This window comes from Eptatretus burgeri, chromosome 9 (assembly GCF_056783735.1).
Source record: "Eptatretus burgeri isolate ZD-2024b chromosome 9, Ebu_testis_v1, whole genome shotgun sequence".
Taxonomy (NCBI): domain Eukaryota; kingdom Metazoa; phylum Chordata; class Myxini; order Myxiniformes; family Myxinidae; genus Eptatretus; species Eptatretus burgeri.
This window is the reverse complement of record NC_140969.1, coordinates 94,932,890-94,956,273: the sequence shown is the minus strand read 5'-3', so window position 1 is coordinate 94,956,273 and position 23,384 is coordinate 94,932,890. Positions and strand designations below refer to the sequence as shown.

Sequence of the window (23,384 nt, the reverse complement as noted above, 5' to 3'; positions counted from 1 at the left end):
AAAAATTAATATCACCTCAACATTACCTTCACAACAACAACTACACTGCCGAGAACAGGATCTCATCTAAAAAAATTAATATCACCTCAACATTACCTTCACAACGACAACTACACCACCTAGAACAGGATCTCATCCAAAAAAATAAATATTACCTCAACATTTACCTCAACATTACCTTCACAACAACAACTACACCGCCGAGAACAGGATCTCGTCTAAAAAAATTAATATTACCTCAACATTACCTTCACAACGACAACTACACCACCTAGAACAGGATCTCATCGAAAAAAAAATTATATTACCTCAACATTACCTTCACAACGACAACTACACTGCCTAGAACAGGATCTCATCTAAAAAAATTTATATTACTTCAACATTACCTTCACAACGACAACTACACCGCCTAGAACAGGATCTCATCTAAAAAAATAAATACTAGAAGCGAACGTAGAATTCTTCTTACATTTGCTTCTGACTTTACCTACAACTTGTTGACAACTGTATACGCAATTTCCGGTTACTTCGGCCTGGATTCGGGATCAACGATCAAATAATGTAAATCACGATTAAAAAATATTTTTTGATGATGTGGGAGATATCTTAATTAAAATCAGTGGAGGAAATATACACCATGTCTGATATTATTTGGGTCTTTCATGTCTCCGACGATGCCTTTATCTCCCAGCATGCATCATTCCCCATGACAAAAACCGGAAACAAAAAAAAACCAGAAGCAAAAAAAAAACGGAAGCAAAAGGGTCATAGCCAACGACACGGATTCACAATTGCCATGGTATTGTGTTGTTGTTGTTGTTTCCTATTCTCTCATGTGCACGCGTTAAGTAATATTCACAAGATAGAAATAAAACCCAATCGTGTTTATATACCGCACAGCGTTTAAAAACAACCGGAAGCAAAGGGGTCATAGCTCACGACACGGATTCCAAATTGCCATGGTATTGTGTTGTTGTTTCCTATTCTCTCGTGCACGCATTAAGTATGAAGCTAACTGTGTTCGCTATCAAATAGGACACGTTACATACAATGTTGAAGTAAAAATCCAAGTTGAATGAAGTGTTAAGTATGTCATGTGTGATCGTAGTTTATGTTTAAATACAAAGGTGTGTGTTTGTTTGTTGGTTCATATCAACACGTGTGTGGATGGAGGTCACACACGCGTTTCTGCTCAGAAATCTTATGTCGAAGCCAATGTTTGGATGAACTCGAATAATGGTTTTTTTTTTGTTTTGTTTTTTACTTTCTTCTTTTCATTACCATGTGCTCTTTGAACTCTGCATTCATGACTTGACTACCTTTTCCTTTTCTACCCTGGCCCAAGGGTCAATTCCAAGAAAATCAAGCTGGAGGACTTCACATATCAACCCTTCTTACCTGTTGATCCACATGGACATTATGCAGAATTAAAACCTATTATCAAACAGGAGGATGTTTCCTCTGACCCAGAATATTTTGGACGACCTCACCAGGCTAGACAAATTGCAAATGTCCAACCTGTGCTACCTTGTACCGGTGATACCCCCTTGATCGACGCTCCAGAGAACTCAAATTCTGTGGGTAAGTTCTGCTTAAGGTATTGATACCTCCCACCAGCAAAGGTGGACAGAAGTTATGCTTTCACCCCTATCGTCTGTCTGTGAGCAGGATATCTGAAAAAAGTTGTGGACGGATTCGGCCGAAACTTGGCGAATAGGTTGGGTGTGTGAGGAGGATGAATTGATTAGATTTTTGGTGAAGATCCGAATTCTGATTCGAGAATTTTAAAAATGATTCTTCACCATTGAGTGATTGATATCGCTAAAACTGATTATACAGCCCGATATCTCTGAAAGTTGTTGACGGATTTGGACGAAGCTTGGTGGACACGTTAGGTGTGTGTGACGAGGATGGATTGATTCGATTTTTGGTGAAGATCTGTATCTGCATACGAGAATTATAAAAATTTTCTAAGTGATTCTTCACCATTGAGAGATGGGGCGAAAACGATACATTGCATATCTCCAAAGGTTGTGGACGAGTTATGACAAAACCAAGTGGATGAGTTAGTTCGGTGACCAGAACAAGCCGATTAGATTTTGGTTCAGATCCAGATATACAGCCTGTCATTGGGATATAAAATGTAAACATTTCAGCCTGGTGGTGGTATGCTCTCTACCGACTGACGTTCTGGCTACCTCCACCACTGAAGGTGGATGGAGGTTATGTTTTCACCCCTGTCTGTCTTTGTTTATTTGTTTGTTTATGAACAAAATATCTCAAAGTTTTGGACGAAACTATTATGGAGAGTTTGGGTATGTGACAAGGACAAAATGATTAGATTTTGTTGATGATCTGAATCCGGATCTGTATCCGAGACTTTTTTTTTTTAAGTGATTCTTCACCATTGAGAGATCGCGCCAAAAACGACGTATAGCAGGATATCTCAAAACGTTGTGGACGGATTCAGACGAAACTTTGGCTGGTAGTTTGGGTATGTAAGAAGGAAGAATTGATTCGATTTTGGTGAAGATCCGAATCTGGATCTGGATCTGAGAATTTTTTAAGTGATGCTTCACCATTGAGTGATCGGGCTAAAATGATACATCGCACAATATTTCAGAAAGTTACGGACGGATTTGTGCTAAACTTGGTGGGTGAGTTGGTTAGGTGACAAGAACGAGCTCATGAAATTTTAGTTCAGGTCCAATTCTAGATCCGGCTTATCGGAGGGATTAAAAACGTAAACTAATAAACCTGGCGGAGGTATGCGCTCTATCGAGTGCCCTTCTAGTTTCCATTGATTTCTTTGTTCAGTAACTAGTTGAAGTAACCAGGTTCATTGGTACTAATGAAGTATCCAGCTTCCGATGCTGACTTTTATCGAGTAATATGTCTTTGAGGCAGCCGATTTTCGAAGGATTTTAGAAGCCTCCTTTTCATAAGGAGACCCCACCCTCCAAAAAAATAAATAAAATAAACGATCCAAATGTTAAGTGTTAACCAAGAAAGCAGACAAACCATCTTTAAAGTTTTCGGTATGACTCTGCCAGGGATAAAATCAAACCACCGACTTGGCAGAATCAGCAGACGCTGTAACCTCAATTCCAATGAGTTTGCCAAACGTGTTTTGGCAGAGAGTTTTTGCAGGAATTTATAATTTGATAAGGGCCCTGGCAATATCTCACCGACTCTCCACAAAAGACCCCGTTGAATCTTTAATATCCTCCAGAAACCAGTGCTGGGAAACTGGTCTTCTGAATTCACATCCTTCCAATGGACGTCATACACATTGACGTATCCTGCATGTGAAGCATCAAGGTGATAGTTTTATAGTGAGTCAGGATTCAAGCCCAGGTTAAGCAGTTCAAAAGTGGATGATCCTGTATGAGTGATTATCATTACCTCTGCCACCGAAGGTGTATGGAGGTTATGTTTTCACCCCTATCGTCTGTCTGTGAGCAGGATATCTGAAAAAAGTTGTGGACGGATTCGGCCGAAACTTGGCGAATAGGTTGGGTGTGTGAGGAGGATGAATTGATTAGATTTTTGGTGAAGATCCGAATTCTGATTCGAGAATTTTAAAAATGATTCTTCACCATTGAGTGATTGATATCGCTAAAACTGATTATACAGCCCGATATCTCTGAAAGTTGTTGACGGATTTGGACGAAGCTTGGTGGACACGTTAGGTGTGTGTGACGAGGATGGATTGATTCGATTTTTGGTGAAGATCTGTATCTGCATACGAGAATTATAAAAATTTTCTAAGTGATTCTTCACCATTGAGAGATGGGGCGAAAACGATACATTGCATATCTCCAAAGGTTGTGGACGAGTTATGACAAAACCAAGTGGATGAGTTAGTTCGGTGACCAGAACAAGCCGATTAGATTTTGGTTCAGATCCAGATATACAGCCTGTCATTGGGATATAAAATGTAAACATTTCAGCCTGGTGGTGGTATGCTCTCTACCGACTGACGTTCTGGCTACCTCCACCACTGAAGGTGGATGGAGGTTATGTTTTCACCCCTGTCTGTCTTTGTTTATTTGTTTGTTTATGAACAAAATATCTCAAAGTTTTGGACGAAACTTTTATGGAGAGTTTGGGTATGTGACAAGGACAAAATGATTAGATTTTGTTGATGATCTGAATCCGGATCTGTATCCGAGACTTTTTTTTTTTAAGTGATTCTTCACCATTGAGAGATCGCGCCAAAAACGACGTATAGCAGGATATCTCAAAACGTTGTGGACGGATTCAGACGAAACTTTGGCTGGTAGTTTGGGTATGTAAGAAGGAAGAATTGATTCGATTTTGGTGAAGATCCGAATCTGGATCTGGATCTGAGAATTTTTTAAGTGATGCTTCACCATTGAGTGATCGGGCTAAAATGATACATCACACAATATTTCAGAAAGTTACGGACGGATTTGTGCTAAACTTGGTGGGTGAGTTGGTTAAGTGACAAGAACGAGCTCATGAAATTTTAGTTCAGGTCCAATTCTAGATCCGGCTTATCGGAGGGATTAAAAACGTAAACTAATAAACCTGGCGGAGGTATGCGCTCTATCGAGTGCCCTTCTAGTTTCCATTGATTTCTTTGTTCAGTAACTAGTTGAAGTAACCAGGTTCATTGGTACTAATGAAGTATCCAGCTTCCGATGCTGACTTTTATCGAGTAATATGTCTTTGAGGCAGCCGATTTTCGAAGGATTTTAGAAGCCTCCTTTTCATAAGGAGACCCCACCCTCCAAAAAAATAAATAAAATAAACGATCCAAATGTTAAGTGTTAACCAAGAAAGCAGACAAACCATCTTTAAAGTTTTTGGTATGACTCTGCCAGGGATAAAATCAAACCACCGACTTGGCAGAATCAGCAGACGCTGTAACCTCAATTCCAATGAGTTTGCCAAACGTGTTTTGGCAGAGAGTTTTTGCAGGAATTTATAATTTGATAAGGGCCCTGGCAATATCTCACCGACTCTCCACAAAAGACCCCGTTGAATCTTTAATATCCTCCAGAAACCAGTGCTGGCAAACTGGTCTTCTGAATTCACATCCTTCCAATGGACGTCATACACATTGACGTATCCTGCATGTGAAGCATCAAGGTGATAGTTTTATAGTGAGTCAGGATTCAAGCCCAGGTTAAGCAGTTCAAAAGTGGATGATCCTGTATGAGTGATTATCATTACCTCTGCCACCGAAGGTGTATGGAGGTTATGTTTTCACCCATGTCTGTCTGTCTGTCTGTGAGCAGGATATCTCAAAAATTTATGGAGGGATTTGGTGGATGGGTTGGGTGTGTGACAAGTATGAGTTGATTCGATTTTAGTGAACATACAAATCCAATATATATATATATATATATATATATATATATATATATATATATATATATATATATATATATATTTTTTTTTTTTTAATGATTCTTCACCACTGAGTGATCGGGCCAAAATCTTTATATAATACGATTTTTCAAAAAGTTATGGACGCGTTCGAATGAAACTTAGAGCTCAGATTGGTTTTGTGACAACGATGAAATGAAATGATTTTATTTGATTTTGGTGAAAATCTGGATCTGGTATGAGAATTTTATAATTTCTTCAGTGATTCCGAAGAAATCAAAAAATTTTTAATTTCAGTGATTGATCTTTTGATTGATTCTTCATCATTGAGAGACAGGACCATAAAATGAAATGTCGCATGATATTTCAAAAAATTGTGGATGGTTGTGACAAAACTTGGATAAGTTGGATAGGTGACAAGAACAAGACGATTAGATTTTGGTGTGTGACAAGGACGAATGGCCTGGATGCAGGTCCGGCCTATCATTGGGATACAAAACGTAAGATGGCTGTTCATCCTGACATTTTCATTGCTGTCTGTGTGTCTTTCTGTCAACAGGATATCTCAAAAGTTGTGGACGGATTCGGACAAAACATGGTGAACAGGTTGAGTGTATGAGGAGGACAAACTGATTCGATTTTGGTGAAGATTCAGATCCGGCTACTAGAATTTTTGAAGTGATTCTTTACCATTGAGAGACGGGACCAAAAACTATCGATAGCATGATATCTCAAGAAGTTGTGGATGGATTTGGGCAAAACATGGTGGACACGTTGGGTATGTGATGAGGAATAATTGGTTCAATTTTGCGGAAAATCCAGATCCGATAATTTTTTCGTCATTCTTCACCATTGAGAGACGGGGCTAAAACGATATCGAGCACGATATCTCAAAACGTTGGGGACAGATTCAGACAAAATGTGGTGGACAGGTTGGGTGTATTATAAAGACGAATTGATTCGATTTTGGTAAAGATTTGAATTCGGATCCAGATATGAGAATTTTTTTAATTTTCTATTCTTCACCATTGAGAGATTACGATATATATATATATATATATATATATATATATATATATATATATATATATATATATATATATATATATATATATATATATATATATATATATATATATATTTATATATCATGATATTTCTTGGGCCTATTATGTTCTACTGGATCAGGGATTGCGTGGTGGAGGTGTGCACTCTACCACGTGCCCTTCTAGTTTATCCTGTGTTTACCATAAGTTAATTGAAAAGAATTATCTTTCTCCACTGTTTCCAACAAAATGTTTAGGATTATGGAATGCAGATAGCTGAAGGAATCTTTTGGTGTCAGAGCTGCATTGTGATGATTGTCATGCTTGTGGTGCAAATGACCTTGTATGTTTTCAGGAAAGAGAGGCCCGAAGCGAGCGTCATCTACAAAGCCTAAGGAACCCAGAAAGCCAAAAGCACCCAAGGCACCAAAATTACCCAAGGTGGAGAAGCCACCAAAATCCCAAAATAAACCACCCAAAACCCAGAAACGAGCAAAAGGAACGAAGGAAGGTCAAGATAAGTCAAAGGCTGGCTGTAAATCTGGAGGGCAGCAAGAGAAGATAACAGATTCTTTTCAAAAAGTGAAAAGGAAGATTAATCGTTTCAAGGGCATGACAGAAGAGGAGCTGCTTACCAAAACTCTACCTGACATCCTCGACTATAATTTGAATGTTGTCATCGTAAGTGGCACATTTCCACGGTACATAAGCTTGTTTTTTCACAGTTAAATTGTTTAATAATCAATGAAAGGAAATGAGTGGATTAATTTGTCATGGTTTATTGGAGCAAGTTATCTTTGAAACACAATATAATGCTTTTTACAGATTGGAATCAACCCTGGACTCATGGCAGCATACAAGGGTCATCACTATCCTGGACCTGGCAATCACTTTTGTAAGGCCCCTTCTGGTTTGCACTCTTTGTAAGATGAATACCTGATACTGGGCCTTGTTGTAAGCTAGGGTCCGGCAATGTATCAATTATATCGGTATAGTTTTTCAGATTGACATAGTGGTATTGGAATTTTGAATATACCGGTGTATGAAAAAAAAAATCGGCATATCACCAACAAATCGAAGAAAGGTGTTTGCAATCTTTAAATACCATGCACGATTTTAAAAACTTTGATGCACTCTGCTACACCTGGAATAGTGAAACGTTTGATGGCAAGACGTACCAGGAAGCAGGTGCAATAGGTTTTAATTTTTAATCCTCAGTGCCGGACAAGCAATTGCATTTTTCTTTGCTCTCCTGGCTATTTTTAAAGCAATTAAAGCCAATTGGTTGTTTTATATGAATCTGGTGTGCTTTAGAAAGCCTGTGCCGATTACCGGAACGGCGCTCTGCGAGAGCGATAACCGGCCTGTGCCAATTACTAATACTGATCTCGCTTTAAAACAAAATAATTTTTAATGCAAGTTGAAGTTGGAAGTAAAATAACCATTCTCATCATGGGAGGAAAAAAATCCCCATGTAGGAATACTTTGAAAAATTACTGTTTTGTCAATGATGTGTACATCATATATGAAGACTTAATGAACCATTCCGTATTTTTGAGCCGTGCATGGAATTTCTTTAAAATTTAATTTCTTTTATACCAGTATGAGCCGACCAAATTTATCGATATCGGAAAAAAAATTGATACCGCCGGAACCTATATAAGCACAGTGCGTTGAATCCATAGTCAAAAGTTGCTATGTCAATGCAATTATTATTATTATTATTACTTTTGAAATGAAATGGTAATTTGGTAAAAATGAAATGGTAAAAAAATGGTAATTTCAGAAGCAGCATTTGTGGAGGATCAAGGATTGCAAGGTGGTGTCAGGAGAGCATGTCACAACTTAGCAAGCCATTGTTGATTGTTGTAAAGGCATGCAGAAAAGGAAGGAAGTTGAGAGTAGGGGTAGAGTGGGGGGAACTGCAGGGACATTGTTGCATTGTACAAGGAGAGGGAGTGGGGAACAGACACATTAGGAGATCTGTGGAAGGGAGAGGGATGGGGTGGGGAACATGGGGTATACATGATGGCCATTACAGGGACTTTCAGGAAGGAAAGCAGGGAATTTGAAGGAGGTGGGTTTGGGGTGGATTAACAGGGGTAGAAAAGATCGAGGTGTTGGATGGGGGAAGATAGGTGGTGGGGAACAGCTGTTTTGAAGGCCTGGAGGGTAGAATGGGACTGAAGAGAGTGTGGGAGTTTATTCCAAAGGTGGGGAAAAAGAGGAATGAAAGAGTGAAGGTGAGCAGTGATTCGTGATTTTGGTAATTTTTCCAGAAGGGGGTTGTTGGTGGATCTTGAGCACCATTTTTTAGGGGAATTGTCAAAGTTTTGTGTGGAAAAACATCAGGAAAGGATACGTTGTCAAGGAATAGAAACCAGGTAAAGTGGTCGGAGGAAGTAACAAAGGTAGTCGGTGAGAAGGAGGTTTGGAAGAGGATAGAGAAGAACAAGGATAGAGGAGGGGCAACTGGATGCAGGGCTGCTGCACCTTGTATGGGCAAAAGAAGAAAACGGCAAGTAGAGCGGTGGATAAGGCAAGGAATGAGAGGGAAGTTGATTGTACAGGAAGTTCGAAGAGGGTGGTGGGAAGAACATGATGTATAAATTGGCTCGTGACAGGGATGAGGATGGTAACGATGTGAAAGGAGCGGGGGAGGGGGGGAAATGCAGTGTTTTAGGATGGTCACAGGAGGTTAGTGACAGAGGGGGAGGGCAGAATTAATTGTGTGGGAAGGCTATTTTAAAGAGTTGTTGAACTAGGGAGGAAACAACAGCGAGCTGGAGCTACCGTATTGTATAAAGAGGAAAGTGGAGTTAATGGAGATCACGGAGGAAGAGGAGGAGCAGACAGAATTAAAGAGGATAAGGAAGGGAAGAGCACCAGGTATTGATGAGATCTGTATGGATATGCTAATTGCAGCAGGAGAAGTCAGAGTCAGTTGACGAAGAAGCTGTTGAATATATGTATTTGAGAGGGTTTCATTTCGTAGGATTGGAGGACAGGGCTTATTGTACTGATATGGAAGAGGAAGGGCAATGTATAGGATCCGGGAAGGTAAAGAGGCTTAATGCTCCTTAGTTAGGTCATGAAGGTATTGCAGAGGATGCTGGATGTTAGGACAAGGAAGAGTGTTGAGATAGCGATCAGAGAACAGGGGTTTAGAAAGGGTAGGGGGGGACAGAGGATGTGATGTTCACAATGAAACAGCTGGTGGAAAAGAGGTAGGAGGTATTAGTTGAAATGGTATAAGGAGGTGTGGATCTTGAGAAGCTTGCCACACTGTTCTGAGAAAGATGGCGATGGTGACACTGAGATGGATGGGAGTACTAGAAGCAGACATTAGGTTGGTGGAAGGGACATACAAGGGGACAAAGGGAAGAGTTTTGGTTGGTCTTGGGATGTCGGAAGAATTCAGCGTAAACCTCGATTTGAGGCAGGGAAGCTCTCTCAGCCCACTCATGTTTATCATGGTGATGGAGCTAGTAAGCAGGAAGGTAAAAATGAAAGATATTTTGGGGAGAATTTTGTACGCAGAGGTTCTGGCAGTTGTGGTGGAGAATGTGCAGGATGAACTGTGGGAGTGGAAGGAGGCATTCTGGAAACATGGATTGAAGATGAGTTTGGAGAAGATGGAGTTGATGTGGGTCAGGTAGCAACAGACATTTTTAAGGCCATTTTCCCTGCTAGAGTGGGGGGTTAGCCTTGCAGGCCCCATGACGATCTTCTCCACTTTACCCTATTTTCTGCATCTCCCATTGTTAACGGTATGGGATGGCGATGGTGACATCGCATTTCTTATTCCACCCTCACCCGCATTTCTTCTTCCACCACCTTTAGCCAAGTCTTTGTCGGTCTTCCCCATCCTCTACTTCCTTTTGCATTCATTTCCATCATTCTTCTTTCCCAGTCACTTTCATCCTTCCTCAACACATGACCCAACCATCTCAACCTGTTTCTCTTCACAACATCCATAACAGGCTCTATTCCCATCATCTTCTGCAATTCATCATTTGTCTTCCTCTCTCTTAACGATATTTCACACCTCCACGGAACCATTCGCATTTCCAGCCTTCGTTGATGCTCTACGTTCATTACCCATGTCTCGCTCCCATAAATCATAGCACTTCTCACACATGTAGCATACATCTTTCCCTTCAACTTCAATGACACTCCCCTTCTCGTTTGCACGTCACTCGCTACTGCATGGAAGAAGTCAAACTTCTTCCATGCACATCTCACTCAAGGAACCTTTGCCGAGTCTGATCCACCTTCTCCATTCCACATGTGTCCTAGATCACAAAATGTTTTCACACCTTCCAACTTCATGCAGTCTCCAAGATCCAACTCATCATTTCCTCCATCTGCAACTCCCTCTCTGCACAGATTACACTGAAATGTAGCTGCCACACTGATTAATGACCCTCTCACCCCACTACATTTTTGATGAACCCACTCGGTGCACATTGTACATTGAATATTGTTCACTCCAACACCCTTCTTGCATACAGCACACGGCCACTTCCCAGTTCTTTCCACCTCACCACATGTTTTACCACTTACCATCACCTTTGTCTTTCTGATTTTCACCTTCAAACATTTTGCCTCCATACATTCCTTCCACTTATTCATCTTCTCCTTTAGTCCATCCCTACTCTCCAGAATCAACACCAAATCATCTGCATACAACATTTCCCACGATAAACCGTCTGCGCTCCAAGCCAGCACCTCCATCACAGCTACAAATAGTAGTGGACTTAGTACTGACCCCTGATGCACTCCCATCTTCACCTCAAACTCACCACTGTTCCCGTCCTTCGTCCTTATAGCTGTGCGTGCTCTCTCTTACATTGCCATCACTACTCTGATCAACCATTCCTCCACTCCTAACTTCCTCAATGCCCATGTCACTACTTCGCATGGACATTAATTTCACCATTCGTTTTCTCGTACCCTGAAACCCCCAGAAAGAGGTACTACATGATTTTGTTTCTGGCTAGCATGAAAAGGACCCCGAGTATGATGCCGATTGTCGCCGGAAATCTGTAGTAGCCACCGGAAGTCGCTAATAACCACTTCTGGTCGCTTCGAGAGTGTCATAAATGGAGTCAGTATGATCTAAAACCCCTAAAACGACCCAAAGATCGTGAAAATTGAATCGTTATTAGCGAAGATAGGCGAGGGGTCAGTCCGGGGGGGGGGGTCCCAGGACGAAAAAGGGCCCCCACAGGGGGGTTGAGGGGTCGGAAAATTTGAACCCCATCATTTTCCAGTAGCAGGACTTCAAATCAACCCAATACAGCAAAAAAACCAATTTTAGCACAAAAATCCTATGGAAGCTATTTCAGTGACTCTTCATACCACACTATTATCCTCTGTTCCAGCAGCCTTTCCACTACCTTCATTCCATGCTCCAGTAACTTTATCGCTCGATACAAGCCACAGTCCAGAGGGTCACCTTTCCCCTTGTACAAAGGGACGAGGCTACTCAGTTCCCAATCCACTGGAATGTGGCCTTTCACCACCAGATTACTAATCCCTGTCATTCTCTTCACGCCCCAACTTCCCGCTGCCTTCAACATATCTCCCACAACTCCCGTCGGCCCTCCCGCTTTTCTACTCTTCACTGCTCTTATCGGTCAGGTAGCATAGAAAATATATTTCTATCACGTTAAAGGGGAAGGATATAATCATATCAGACGGGGAAATAGGTTTGAGTATCCGGGGGAAACAGTGACCTGGGATGAGAGGTCGGAGGCAGAGGTGTGGAGTAGCATACAGGTGGGTGCGAATGTGGAGGAGGGTGGAGGGATTGATGGAAGACAGAAAATAACGAAGGAAATCAAAAGGGAACGTTTTGGTATCTTGTGTAATGCCGGCCGACATTTACGGTCTCGAGACGGTGGCACTGATAGAGAGTGCACAAGAACAGTGGGCCAAACTGCCAGTAGAGTGGTGGAGGAACCGCTTGACTCAACAACAGAGGTTGATGGTCTGTGATAACTGTGTCTGTCAGGAGTATTGTGGGAGTAAAGAGAGTGGATAATAGGAGGATGGATGAACTGAGGGAGGAGATTAGTAAAAAGCCAGCTGAAGTGGGCGAGTTGCATGGTACGGATGGAGAAAGAGCATGGCAAAGAGAGCTGATAGGTTGAGGGAGCAAGGTAGGAGGAAATTTGGTAGACCATGGTTGAGATGGGAAGATTGTGTGAGGAGGGATATCATTAAGGTGGGGGGTAAATGGAGAGTGGAGAAAGTTGGCTGAGGACAGGGGGACGTGGAGGAGTATCTTGGTCAAGGCAGGGCAGAAGCTTGGTACCATTCATCCTCACCCCTTATGAAGGGAAGCGAGGAAGAAGAATAAACATTATTCACATTGTCTTGCAGGGAAGTGTCTCTTCATGTCAGGCATGACTGATGATCAGCTGAGTCATGTTGATGATCAATCGCTTCCGAAAAAGTACAGCATCGGCTTTACCAATATAGTTGAACGCACAACGCCTGGCTGCAAGGACCTCAAAAGGTAAGTGTAGAATATCGAGTTCCTTTTTGTTATTGCTTTCTGCTTGGCTTCGACTGTTTCTCTTAAATTTATACATAATTCAGTTATCCATTTTTACCCTCACCGAAGGAAAAGGGTATTCCATTTGGGTCCATTTGTTTGTCTGCACAGAACTTTCGTGGTTTTCTCCGCAACCGCTTGTCTGATTAACACAATTTTCACCATCGAAGCGACGATTCATGTGCAATGTTTTAATGACAATTTTGACGTCATGAGTCACGTGGTGTGGCAGCCATATTGGAAAATCTTTGGACCTCTCTATCTCTGAAACCGCACCAAGGAAAAAAATCGTTTGAGTTTCAAATCAAATGAGTTTGATTTTTTTTTTTTATATCATAGGTGCCCTCGTTATGACGTCATGATTGCAAATGTAGAACGCAACATCCGATCAGTATCAAAAATTTTGAGGGTCATCTAGGGATAAAATGGTCCACAGAAAATTTTTTCGTTATGTCATCGGTCATGTGATTCAGCAGCCATATTGTTTTAAATAAGAAAAACCTTCAAAAACCTTCTTCTCTGAAGTGGCTGAACAAATTGAGGCGAAGCTTTACACGTATGACCACCTGTCCATGAGGAACAAAAGGTTCACATATATGATATGATATTGGTCACATGTTTCGCAGCCATATTGGATTTACCCTTAAACCTTTAAAAATACACCACTCAAAAGAAGTCCTGGTGAGGGTCTGCAATCCCAGATTGCTCTTTTTCTTGTTATTGTGATGTTTTATTGGATTTTTAAAATTGGATTTAGACTAGTTTTACTATTGAGTTTTTGTAGGTATTCTCATGATATGTTTATGTATCACATATTGTTACAGTTTGAAGATAGAGGGTTACTGGTGTGTGTGTGTGTGTGTGTGTGTGTGTGTGTGTGTGTGTGTGTGTGTGTGTGTGTGTGTGTGTGTGTGTGTGTGTGTGTGTGTGTGTGTGTGTGTGTGTGTGTGTGTGTGTGTATATATATATATATATATATATATATATATATATATATATATATATATATATATATATATATATATATATATATATATATATATATATATATATATATATATATATATATAATCTTCACTTAGCCTCAGGAATAAATGCCAGCATAGGGTCGCACACGTAGTTGGTCCAGGGATCTTTTCCTGGCTTGACTCATTCGCCGCAGTGGCTTGCTGCCTCCGTCCTTGGACAGTAAGCAAGCGGACATGTGCAACAACAAATGAGGTTTCAGGACCACCATCGCTGTAGAATATTATGTGTGGTAGTATAAACCTCAAACATGGGCCAATAGAGCAGTTTGTTTTCTCTCTAATTCTCTTACTGTAACTTTACTATCTAGCATGAATGCTCGATTCTTATTTTATTCTTTCAGTTATTTATTTTTACCATTCTTTTTCATAAAATGAATGTGTATAACTTTAATCTAATTTATAAATCACAGATAAACCTTTGTTGTTTATTGCTAATGTTGTACCAAACATTTATGATCTGCATTCACCCTCATTCTTCCCCCTTGCCCTGATTGGCTTGTTAGTTGTGGGTAAAGCCTTGTCACGTGCCCTCACTGGTATGGATTCCATTCCACTGGCAGCTCAACAGACATTTTTGCTGCGTGCAGCAGGGGTGGCGACTTGTCCAACATTAATTCCAGCCTCAAAGCATTCACTTCCCTGACGCTTCGTTGCGAGTTTGAGCTCAACCACTGCCACCCTTTTCCTCACCTCCATCCTTTCCCCCAATGCCACCCTTTTTCCTGACCCACAGATATCAATGAGAGCTTTTCTAATGTTTCTGTTTATCCTTTCAGCAAGGAAATCCGGGAAGGTGGGAAGATTCTGCTACAAAAGTTGAAAAAGTATCGTCCCAAGGTTGCCGTGTTTAATGGAAAATGTAGGCTCGTCTTCGGAATTTATTTGGTTTCATTCTTTTTTCCACTCTTACACATATTATATGCTTTACTTTTATACATCTTGGAAAACAATGGCACACATTTTGCAGGTATTTTTGAAATATTCAGCAAAGAAGTGTTTGGTGAAAAGATCAAGAATTTCCAGTTTGGGCAGCAGCCAAAGAGGATTCCTGAAACTGAAGTGGTGAGGAGTTATTTTTAATATTTTGCTGATTTAAAAAAAATATATTATTCTTGTACCAATTTGTGGATATAAACAGTAATCCTGTACCAAGAAATGACATTGCATACAAGATGGAATTGTTTTTTTATTGTTGTGGAGGGTTATTTTACTTTTCTTCATTGTTATTCCCTTTGATCTTCGCCTAAGTTGAATTTATCCTCACGAGTAGCCTACACCCATTCCCGATGGGAGCGGCAAGAAGGGTCATGTTATATTTCCTCTCTGGGCTATATAGATTACAGTAGATCTGTTTGGGTTTGTTCGTGTATGGGGGAAGCGATAAACGTATAGATGCTTCAAGAACGTCGGGTTCCTCCCTTTCAGTTTTGTGTTAAACAGCAGTAGTGACTGTTTAAAAAGGCAGTCATGTGTATTTGTGGTTTAAAATATTTTTTACTTCTGGTGGAGATGCTCCACGATAAGCTACCGTATTTTCCAGTGCATAAACCACAATTTATCGACAAAAAAGGAAAAGGTTGGGTGTACGGTTAATACATGGGTGAAGGAAGAAAATAGTTTTTTTTATATTTCAATTCTATTTTAAATGAACACCTTTTTATTTTTTTTTCCATCAGCCAGAACTGCTGTTAAGCTCAATTCTGCCGTTTAAATTTTGAAAATAGGTTCAGGTTAAAAATTTGTACAGCATTTTATTAACCGTGTGCAGAAATTAAATTGATAAATAAACGGAAACACTTGGAGTTTAGGTGCGTGGAGTATATAGAGCCTCGCTGCTCTGAAAACGCCATTAAACACAAAAGAAGAAGACCTGGTTTTACATCAAAATAAGAATTATTCACAACAGCTGGAGTCTAAAATGGAGCACCCACCTCAAATAAGCTTTCGCGCAAACTTGCGTGCATCCAACACCAGTCTGGGGCGGGCAGGTTCATGGCACGCCATCAACTGTTGGTTCGACGCCGCACACACTTCTACCCGATGAGATGGCTGCTAACACGACTTGCTTCCAGTCCTACATCATCAAGCTTCGACGAGAGCATGAATATCCCCTCAGCAGGATCGGGAAGGCCAACTAGACCACCCTTTACCTTCGACATACCGAGAGGGACCACCATCACAGTGATGGGGGAGCGCAATGTGACGATCAACACTACTGGTCACGAGAAGGACTGATTCACTGTCATGCTCGCCTGCACCTCAGATGGTGGCAAGCTTCCCCCGTATGTCATGTTCAAGAGGAAGGAAGACACTGTCCAAGGATAAGTTTCCAGCTGGTGTCATTATTCATGTGCAGCAGAAGGGGTGGATAGATGAGGGACTTGCCCATGACTGGGTGCGAATGGTCTGGAGTAGTCGGCCGGATGGCGTTCTCTCCTGACGACGGAGCATGCTCGTCAATGCGTTCAGTTGTCACAAGACTGATGACACCAAAGCGCTGCTCCGTCGGACCAACACCGATCTCGTCATCCCAGGCAGGATGACGTCACTCCTGCAGTCCCTTGATGTGTCCATCAACATTTTGGTGAAGATCCGGATCCGACTACTCAAATTTTTTACATGATTCTTCACCAATGAGAGATGGGGCGAAACTTATATAGCACGGCATCTCAAAAAGTTGGGGACGGATTCAGAACAAACTTGGTGGACAGGTTGGGTGTGTGACCACGACAAATTGATTCGATTTTGGTGAAGATCCGAATCAGGATCCGACTACGAGAATTTTTTAAGTGATTCCTCACCATTGAGATATAGGGCCAAAAACGAGCGTGATACTTCAAAAATGTATTGGGCCCAATATGTTCTCGTGGATCGGGCATTACGGGGCATAGGTATGTGCTCTACCAAGTGCCGTTCTAATTATACATGTTAACACAGTGTTTGTCCAAAGAGGAAAAAAAACCCTTGGGGAGGGGAGATGTTATTAGTATTAATATTGTTATGTAATAACATTAAACTATGCCATATATATATATATATATATATATATATATATATATATATATATATATATATATATATATGTATGTGTGTGTATATATGTATATATGTATGTATATATGTATATATATTTATATATGTATATATGTATATATGTATATATATGTATGTATATATGTATATATATTTATATATATATATATGTACATATATATATATATATATATATATATATATATATATATATATATACATTGTTACGGAAATGGCCCTTCGTATGCTTCCAAATATAGGATTAGCTCAGATCCCCCATTAAATGCATGTTTAGCTAGGTCGTTTGGTAAAATGGACGTTACATGTGTGTCGGGAGGTGTAAGAGGCTGTTTTATTGTTTGTGCGGTGGTGGTGGAACGAGAGCTCCCTCTTCTTCCCTCCCCATCCCAGACGAGGCCCCGCCCAGTCGGCTGAGAGGGTGTGTCCAAAAAGAGGAAGTGAAACTGAAGGGGAGGAGTTTGTCGGCTTCGCTGAGAGAGGCATGCTCGGGGTCGAAGCGAGCAAACGAAAGAAAAACTGGAAAGAAAAGGGGTTCAGTTTGGGGCGAACAGTCGCTCTCAAGGCGTGCTCGTGTTTCGAAGCGAGCGAACAAAGGAGGGACAGTGTGTGGAAACAGTCGCTCTCGAGGCATGCTCGTGTTTCGAAGCGAGTGAACGAAAGAGAAAAACTGGAAAGAAAATGGGTTCAGTTTTGGGGCGAACAGTCGCTCTCGAGGCGTGCTCGTGTTTCAAAGCGAGCGAACAAAGGAGGGACAGTGTGTGGAAACAGTCGCTCTCGAGGCATGCTCGTGTTTCGAAGCGAGTGAACGAAAGAGAAAAACTGGAAAGGAAATGGGTTCAGTTTTGGGGCGAACAGTCGCTCTCGAGGCGTGCTCGTGTTTCAAAGCGAGCGAACGAAAGAGAGGCGGCCTGCACGTCGAATTGGCAATTGACTCTTATGAGGAGGTGATTCCACCGTGAGAGAGACGGCAGCCGGCTTTGAGAGGCGAGCGTGGAAAAGGAAAGAAAAGGTGATTCTACAGAGAAAGAAACTGAGAGGACAGAGTTGAGAAGTCGGGCTTCGAGGCGGGAAGGCAAGAGAGGAAACGACGGAGCCTCTGACGGTCCCTGCTCACACCAACGGCTTGACATGTTTGCCGATCCACTTGCCGGAGCCCGGCACTTCAATTTGGGCCTTGTCTGGTGAACAGGCCAGGCCTGGATTTGTGTGCTGGACCTTGGGAGAGATCGGCTGAGGCCTATCGTTGATCTGGCGGTCTTGTGCCGTCAGCCTTGCATGGGGTTGGAGCGCGCGGAGACCGCGTGCGGTGCGGAAAAGAAAGAGTACGGCGCCGCCATCTTGCCACGCGGTGCGTTCGAGCTGGGGGCTCGAATCCGTGGACATCTGCTTGTCGCGAGCGACATTCGTACTTTTGACACTGTCCTCTCTTCCGTGAAACATCACCAAGTACTCTGTCTTGCATGCAGTCTGTCTGTCTGTCTTGTTTGCACGTTGTTTAAGGCATATCTCGGTAGCGACCCCCTCGAAACCTGTAGTCCATGGTTCCCGAGTTAAGAACGGGTTAAATATTGTTAATAAAAGCATTGTGGTGAATGTTTTGCTTGTGTCGTATTCCCCGATGTTCCCCAATAAATCTGGTTGGTTCGTATGAAGTTGCCGCTATGGATTAATTCGTGTCGCGCCGAGGAACGATCCTTTCGATTGGCATATAAAACGACACAACCAGTCTGTAACCGGGGTTCCATTTCCCCAACTGGTAAGGTACGAGGATTACGTTGGTATCGCGATTGAAGACGCGTGAACCGAGGCCTGTGCCGAGCCGGCCAGCATTATAAACCCCGGAGACGGCGGTGATGAGGGTGGCGCTAAGAGTCGGGTGAGAATCCCGCCACCCCGGATCCGCAACAATATATATATATATATATATATATATATATATATATATATATATATATATATATATATATATATATATATATATATATATATATATATATATATATATATATATATATATATATATATGGTCAAGGCTCGCATAAAATATAGGACATAGAACAGATCAGGAGCCAACATAACAAAGAGAGCAACAGCAGAAAAGGGAAACTGGAAACACTAATAGCAGGACGGAGGGAGAAAGTAGACAAATACAGAAAACAAGGGATGCAGGTAACTATGCGGGGTAGAGGAGAATGCAAGGGTTGGGCAAGATGGATACATAAGCAAAACTTTGGGAGGGATGGAGGAGGTGGTTTAATGAGTATAGAAAAGAAAAAAGATCATGGGTTTTGGATGGGGAATGACCTGAGATGGTGGTGAAGGACTGTCTTGAAGACTTGGAGGGAAGAATGGGATTGAAGAGCATGTGAAAGGTGGTTCCATAGGCAGGAAAAAGTTGAATAAATGCGTGGAGGTGAGCAGTGGTTCTGGATTTAGGCAGTTTGACGATTATGGGGTTGCTGGTGGACTATGTGCATCCTGCAGATAACTCGGGGGGGGGGGGGGGTGACAAAGCACGGAGAGAGCGTAGGGTGCAAGCCCAGAAATGAGGCGGAAGGAGACAGAAAGACCACTGACCTGTCAGTGATGGCAAAGTGATAGGCCCATAGACTCAGCTTCATCGTGAGACATTCCAATGACCTTAAAAGCCTTGATTTCCACAGCAACAAGCTGAGCAAGATGTGAGGCAGGGGAGAACCTCCTTCATCAAGCTGCTGAGGAAATCCTTGCAGGTGAATAAGATCTCAGGTGTGCCAAGGAAGGACTTTGCATAACAGGATGCCCAGTCGGTGTCTGGCTTTGGAGGCCAATTTTGAAATGTGGCTTGCCCACAAGAGATCATGGCTGACAGCGAGACACAGGGGTTTGAGTGACAGAACCTCTTCCAGAGGGTTGTTCAGTAAGTAGATAGGAGGGAAAGGGGTGAGGGGGAGGAGGAGGGGGGGGGAAAGGGGGGAGTAGGAAGGGGAAGAGGAGAGGGAAGGAGGGGGGAGAGGAATGGCAGGGGGAGGAGGAGGAGGAGGAGGGGGAGGGAGAGGAGGAGGAAGAAGGAGAGGAGGAGGAAGAAGAAGAGGAGGGGAGAAGAAGAGGAGGGGGGAGAATAAGAGTGATACATATTCCAAATGTTTGACCAGTTTGGGATTTTGTCAAGGTCTGAGTAGAGGGAGGAGGCTGCAGCTTGCCTGTCTGAAGGATGAGGGATGTTATGGCAGTGAGTGAAGTCATCAGCAAAGAGATCGAGGATTTTCCAATGAGTCAGTGAGATCATTGATTGAATCATTTGTTTGAATTGAATAATTTATTGAATATTAGGAGTAAGATTGGGCCAAGAATACACTGCCTTCGGGTATTCGAGCCTTGATGGGGAGAGGAGAAGAAAAGGTTCCATTCAGAGCCACACTTTGGTTACGAGAGTGGAGGAAGTCAGTCATTCAAGAATGGTGTTGGCCTTTGATTCCAGAGGCAGACAGTTTGGAGAGTTTTTATCTGTAAAAATGATATTATCAGAGAGCTATAAAAATGCTGTTATCATTAGTGTTGTTATTGCCTTTGTTATTCGAAGTTGCCTTGGAAAAACGCAACAATTAGCTATCTTAACATGGATACGCACCTCCACACAGATTTCGCCCAAGATAGAAAACATCTTGGGGAGGGGGGCAAATTGCGTCCATACAACCTCCATCGTGTGACCATTCGGCCTCCTGTTATGTTTAGTTGAGATTGGTTGATTGGATAAGAAACAACCAAATGTATTGCGGTCATTCAGACAGACAGACGCACCAAATTGCATATTTTAGTGTGATTACTGGAATATCATGATCTTTTTATGAAAGCAAATGTCTTCGAGACTTGTGTTTGTAAAATATGCGTGGGTTGTAAATCCCTCTCGTGTATTATTTTTGTGAGGGTGATTACATTTGCAGAGGTAAACTGCATGGTGCTACTGCTTTCGTTGCCCACGTCATGCCTCGCCATTGTATTTAAAATGTGTAAACATTATCATTCTCTACCTGGTGCTTATGTAGCCCACGTCATGCTTCACCATTGTAATTCATTACTTGTAAACATTCACATTCTCTACCTGGTGATTATGTTGCCCATGTGACGCTTCGCCATTGTTCTTCAGTATGTGTAAACATGCACATTCACTACCTGGTGTGATTACTTAGCCCTCGGTCATGCTGCACCGTTGTACTTCAATAAGCGTAAACGTGTGCAATCTTCACCTGGTTATTATGTAGCCCACGTCATGCTTTGCCCTTGCACTTCATTATATGTAAACATGTGCTTTCTCTACTTTGAACTTACGTAACCCATGTCATGCTGTGCCATTGTACTTCAGTATGCTAAGCATGTACATTTTCTACCTTGTGATGACATAACCCTCGTCACGCTTTCACCATTGTACATTATTGTGTGTAAATGTGCACATTCTCAACAGTGGATTGCAAACGTATTCAATAATGCCATCTTTAGATGAACTCGCAGAATACCCGCCCCACAGACGATATTGTTCCAAGCATGCAACACTATCTTTTGACTCATACCTTTATTTTGGTGGTATTTAGGCAACGATTCCTGGTGTTGGCTTAATGGTTTGGGTGGTAGGCTTGGGATCTGAGGATCCTGAGTTCAAATCCCGCTCGGCTGTTTAGTTAATACAGGTGGGGTTGACTCTGCCCGTCATCCTTCCGAGGTCGGCAAAATGAGTTCCAGCTTGCTGGTATCTTGTGTCGGAGTGGCGACCTGTCCAGGATTGTGCCAAATAGCCAAGGAGACTGATTAGGCAGCACAAACGCTCTGCACAGAGTATGGTTCCAATGGATGGATGGAATACCTGTAAAAAAAAAATTAAAAAATGTACAAATCAAAATTCACTGGTTGCAAGAGTATTCAGCCCCTTAGATCATGACGTGGTGTAAGCACTTTTTACAGCAATAACTGTTACGAGTCTTTTTGGGTAGGTCTCTTAACAACTTTGTACAGTGAGATGGTGAAATCTTTCCCCATTCTTCACGTGAAAATTGCTCAAGTTTTATCAAGTTTGATGGGGATCGTCGATGGACCGCAATCCTCAAGTCTCACCATTAATGTTCGATTGGGTTCAAGTCAGTACTTTGACTGGATCACTCAAGAACATTTATTTTCTCCTTATTCAGCCACTCCAGTGTAGCTTTATCTTTATGCTTCGGATCATTGTCCTGCTGAAATGTCAATCTCCTTCCCAGTTTCACAATCATGGCTGACTCAAGCAAGTTTCCATCAAGGATTTTTCTGTACTTTGCAACCTTCTACACTGACAAGCTTTCCAGTCCCTGCTGATGAAAAGCAGCCCCACAACATGATGCTGCCACCACCATGCTTGATAGGAGGGATGGTGTTAACTGGTGATGTGCAGTGTTGGGCTCACACCAGACATAACACTTTGAATTTAGACCAAAAAGTTCAATTTTTGTCCCGTCTGACCACATACATTTTGTCCACATGCCTGCACTATCATTCAGATGCTTTTCCACAAACTACATCCGAGCTTTTGGATGCATGATCCTGATCTGGATAGAGTCTGGGTGGTATGATGCGTCTTCCACTTCTTAATGATGGATTTCACCGTACTCAAAGGGATAATGAGTGACTTTGAAATCTTCTTATAACCCTCTCCTGAACGGTGATTCTCCACTACTTTGTCTGACTTTGGAACGCTCCTTGGTCTTCATGTTTGCCTTGTTGGTTCACCAAATGAGTTGCACCTTAAAACTCCTTCGGTAAGTGGAGGAGCTTAATTTTTTAAGTTAAACCACTGATTACATGCAGGTGAAACCGACTACATTTATTTTGTAACCTTTCAAACAAATAATTTGCTCCTGGAGTGATTTAGGGTTAATTAAGCAAAGGATTTGAATATTTATGAAACTGAGAATCATCTGATTTTCTCTGTTAATCTCACTTATTCACATTTTATCTGCATTTTTAGCTTAATCACTTTGGAGTAGTTTGTGAAGACTCTATATATTAAGTTTGCTTTGAAAGCATCATGAAATAAGCTCAGGTGGCATCAAAATGTGAAAACTTTGGATGGGGGTGGGAGTGAATACTTATGCAGGCTACTGTGCCTGATTCTTACGTAGCCCTCGTCACGTTTCGCCATTGTACTTCATTACGTGTAAACGTGCATTCTCCACCGGGTGCTTATGTAGCTCATCACGTCATGCTGCGCCGTTGGTCTTCAGTATGCGTAAACATGCGCATTCTCTACCTGGTGATTATGTCACTCTCGTGACGCTGGTGATTACGCCGCTCACGTCACGCTTTGCACACATGTACGTGTACTGA

The 23,384-nt window shown here is 41.9% G+C and overlaps 1 protein-coding gene, 1 long non-coding RNA gene and 1 pseudogene across 2 annotated transcripts in view; 1 reads left to right on the top strand and 2 right to left on the bottom strand.

Moving 5' to 3' along the window:
- LOC147020663 (uncharacterized) overlaps positions 1 to 23,384 on the bottom strand; it is a 49,970-nt gene that overhangs the window by 15,154 nt on the left and 11,432 nt on the right. Inside the window, exon 3 of the long non-coding RNA XR_015061920.1 lies at positions 21,602 to 21,891. This is a non-coding gene — a long non-coding RNA (uncharacterized LOC147020663). The remainder of the gene's footprint in view (positions 1 to 21,601; positions 21,892 to 23,384) is intronic.
- The window catches only part of TDG (thymine DNA glycosylase), a 34,516-nt gene that overhangs the window by 2,146 nt on the left and 8,986 nt on the right, over positions 1 to 23,384 (top strand). Inside the window, exons 2-7 of the mRNA XM_085896197.1 lie at positions 1,349 to 1,584; positions 6,763 to 7,088; positions 7,233 to 7,302; positions 12,798 to 12,933; positions 14,777 to 14,859; positions 14,968 to 15,062. Of these exons, the coding sequence (XP_085752323.1) occupies positions 1,349 to 1,584; positions 6,763 to 7,088; positions 7,233 to 7,302; positions 12,798 to 12,933; positions 14,777 to 14,859; positions 14,968 to 15,062 (946 nt within the window). The remainder of the gene's footprint in view (positions 1 to 1,348; positions 1,585 to 6,762; positions 7,089 to 7,232; positions 7,303 to 12,797; positions 12,934 to 14,776; positions 14,860 to 14,967; positions 15,063 to 23,384) is intronic.
- LOC147020665 (uncharacterized) lies at positions 10,209 to 11,282 on the bottom strand (annotated as a pseudogene).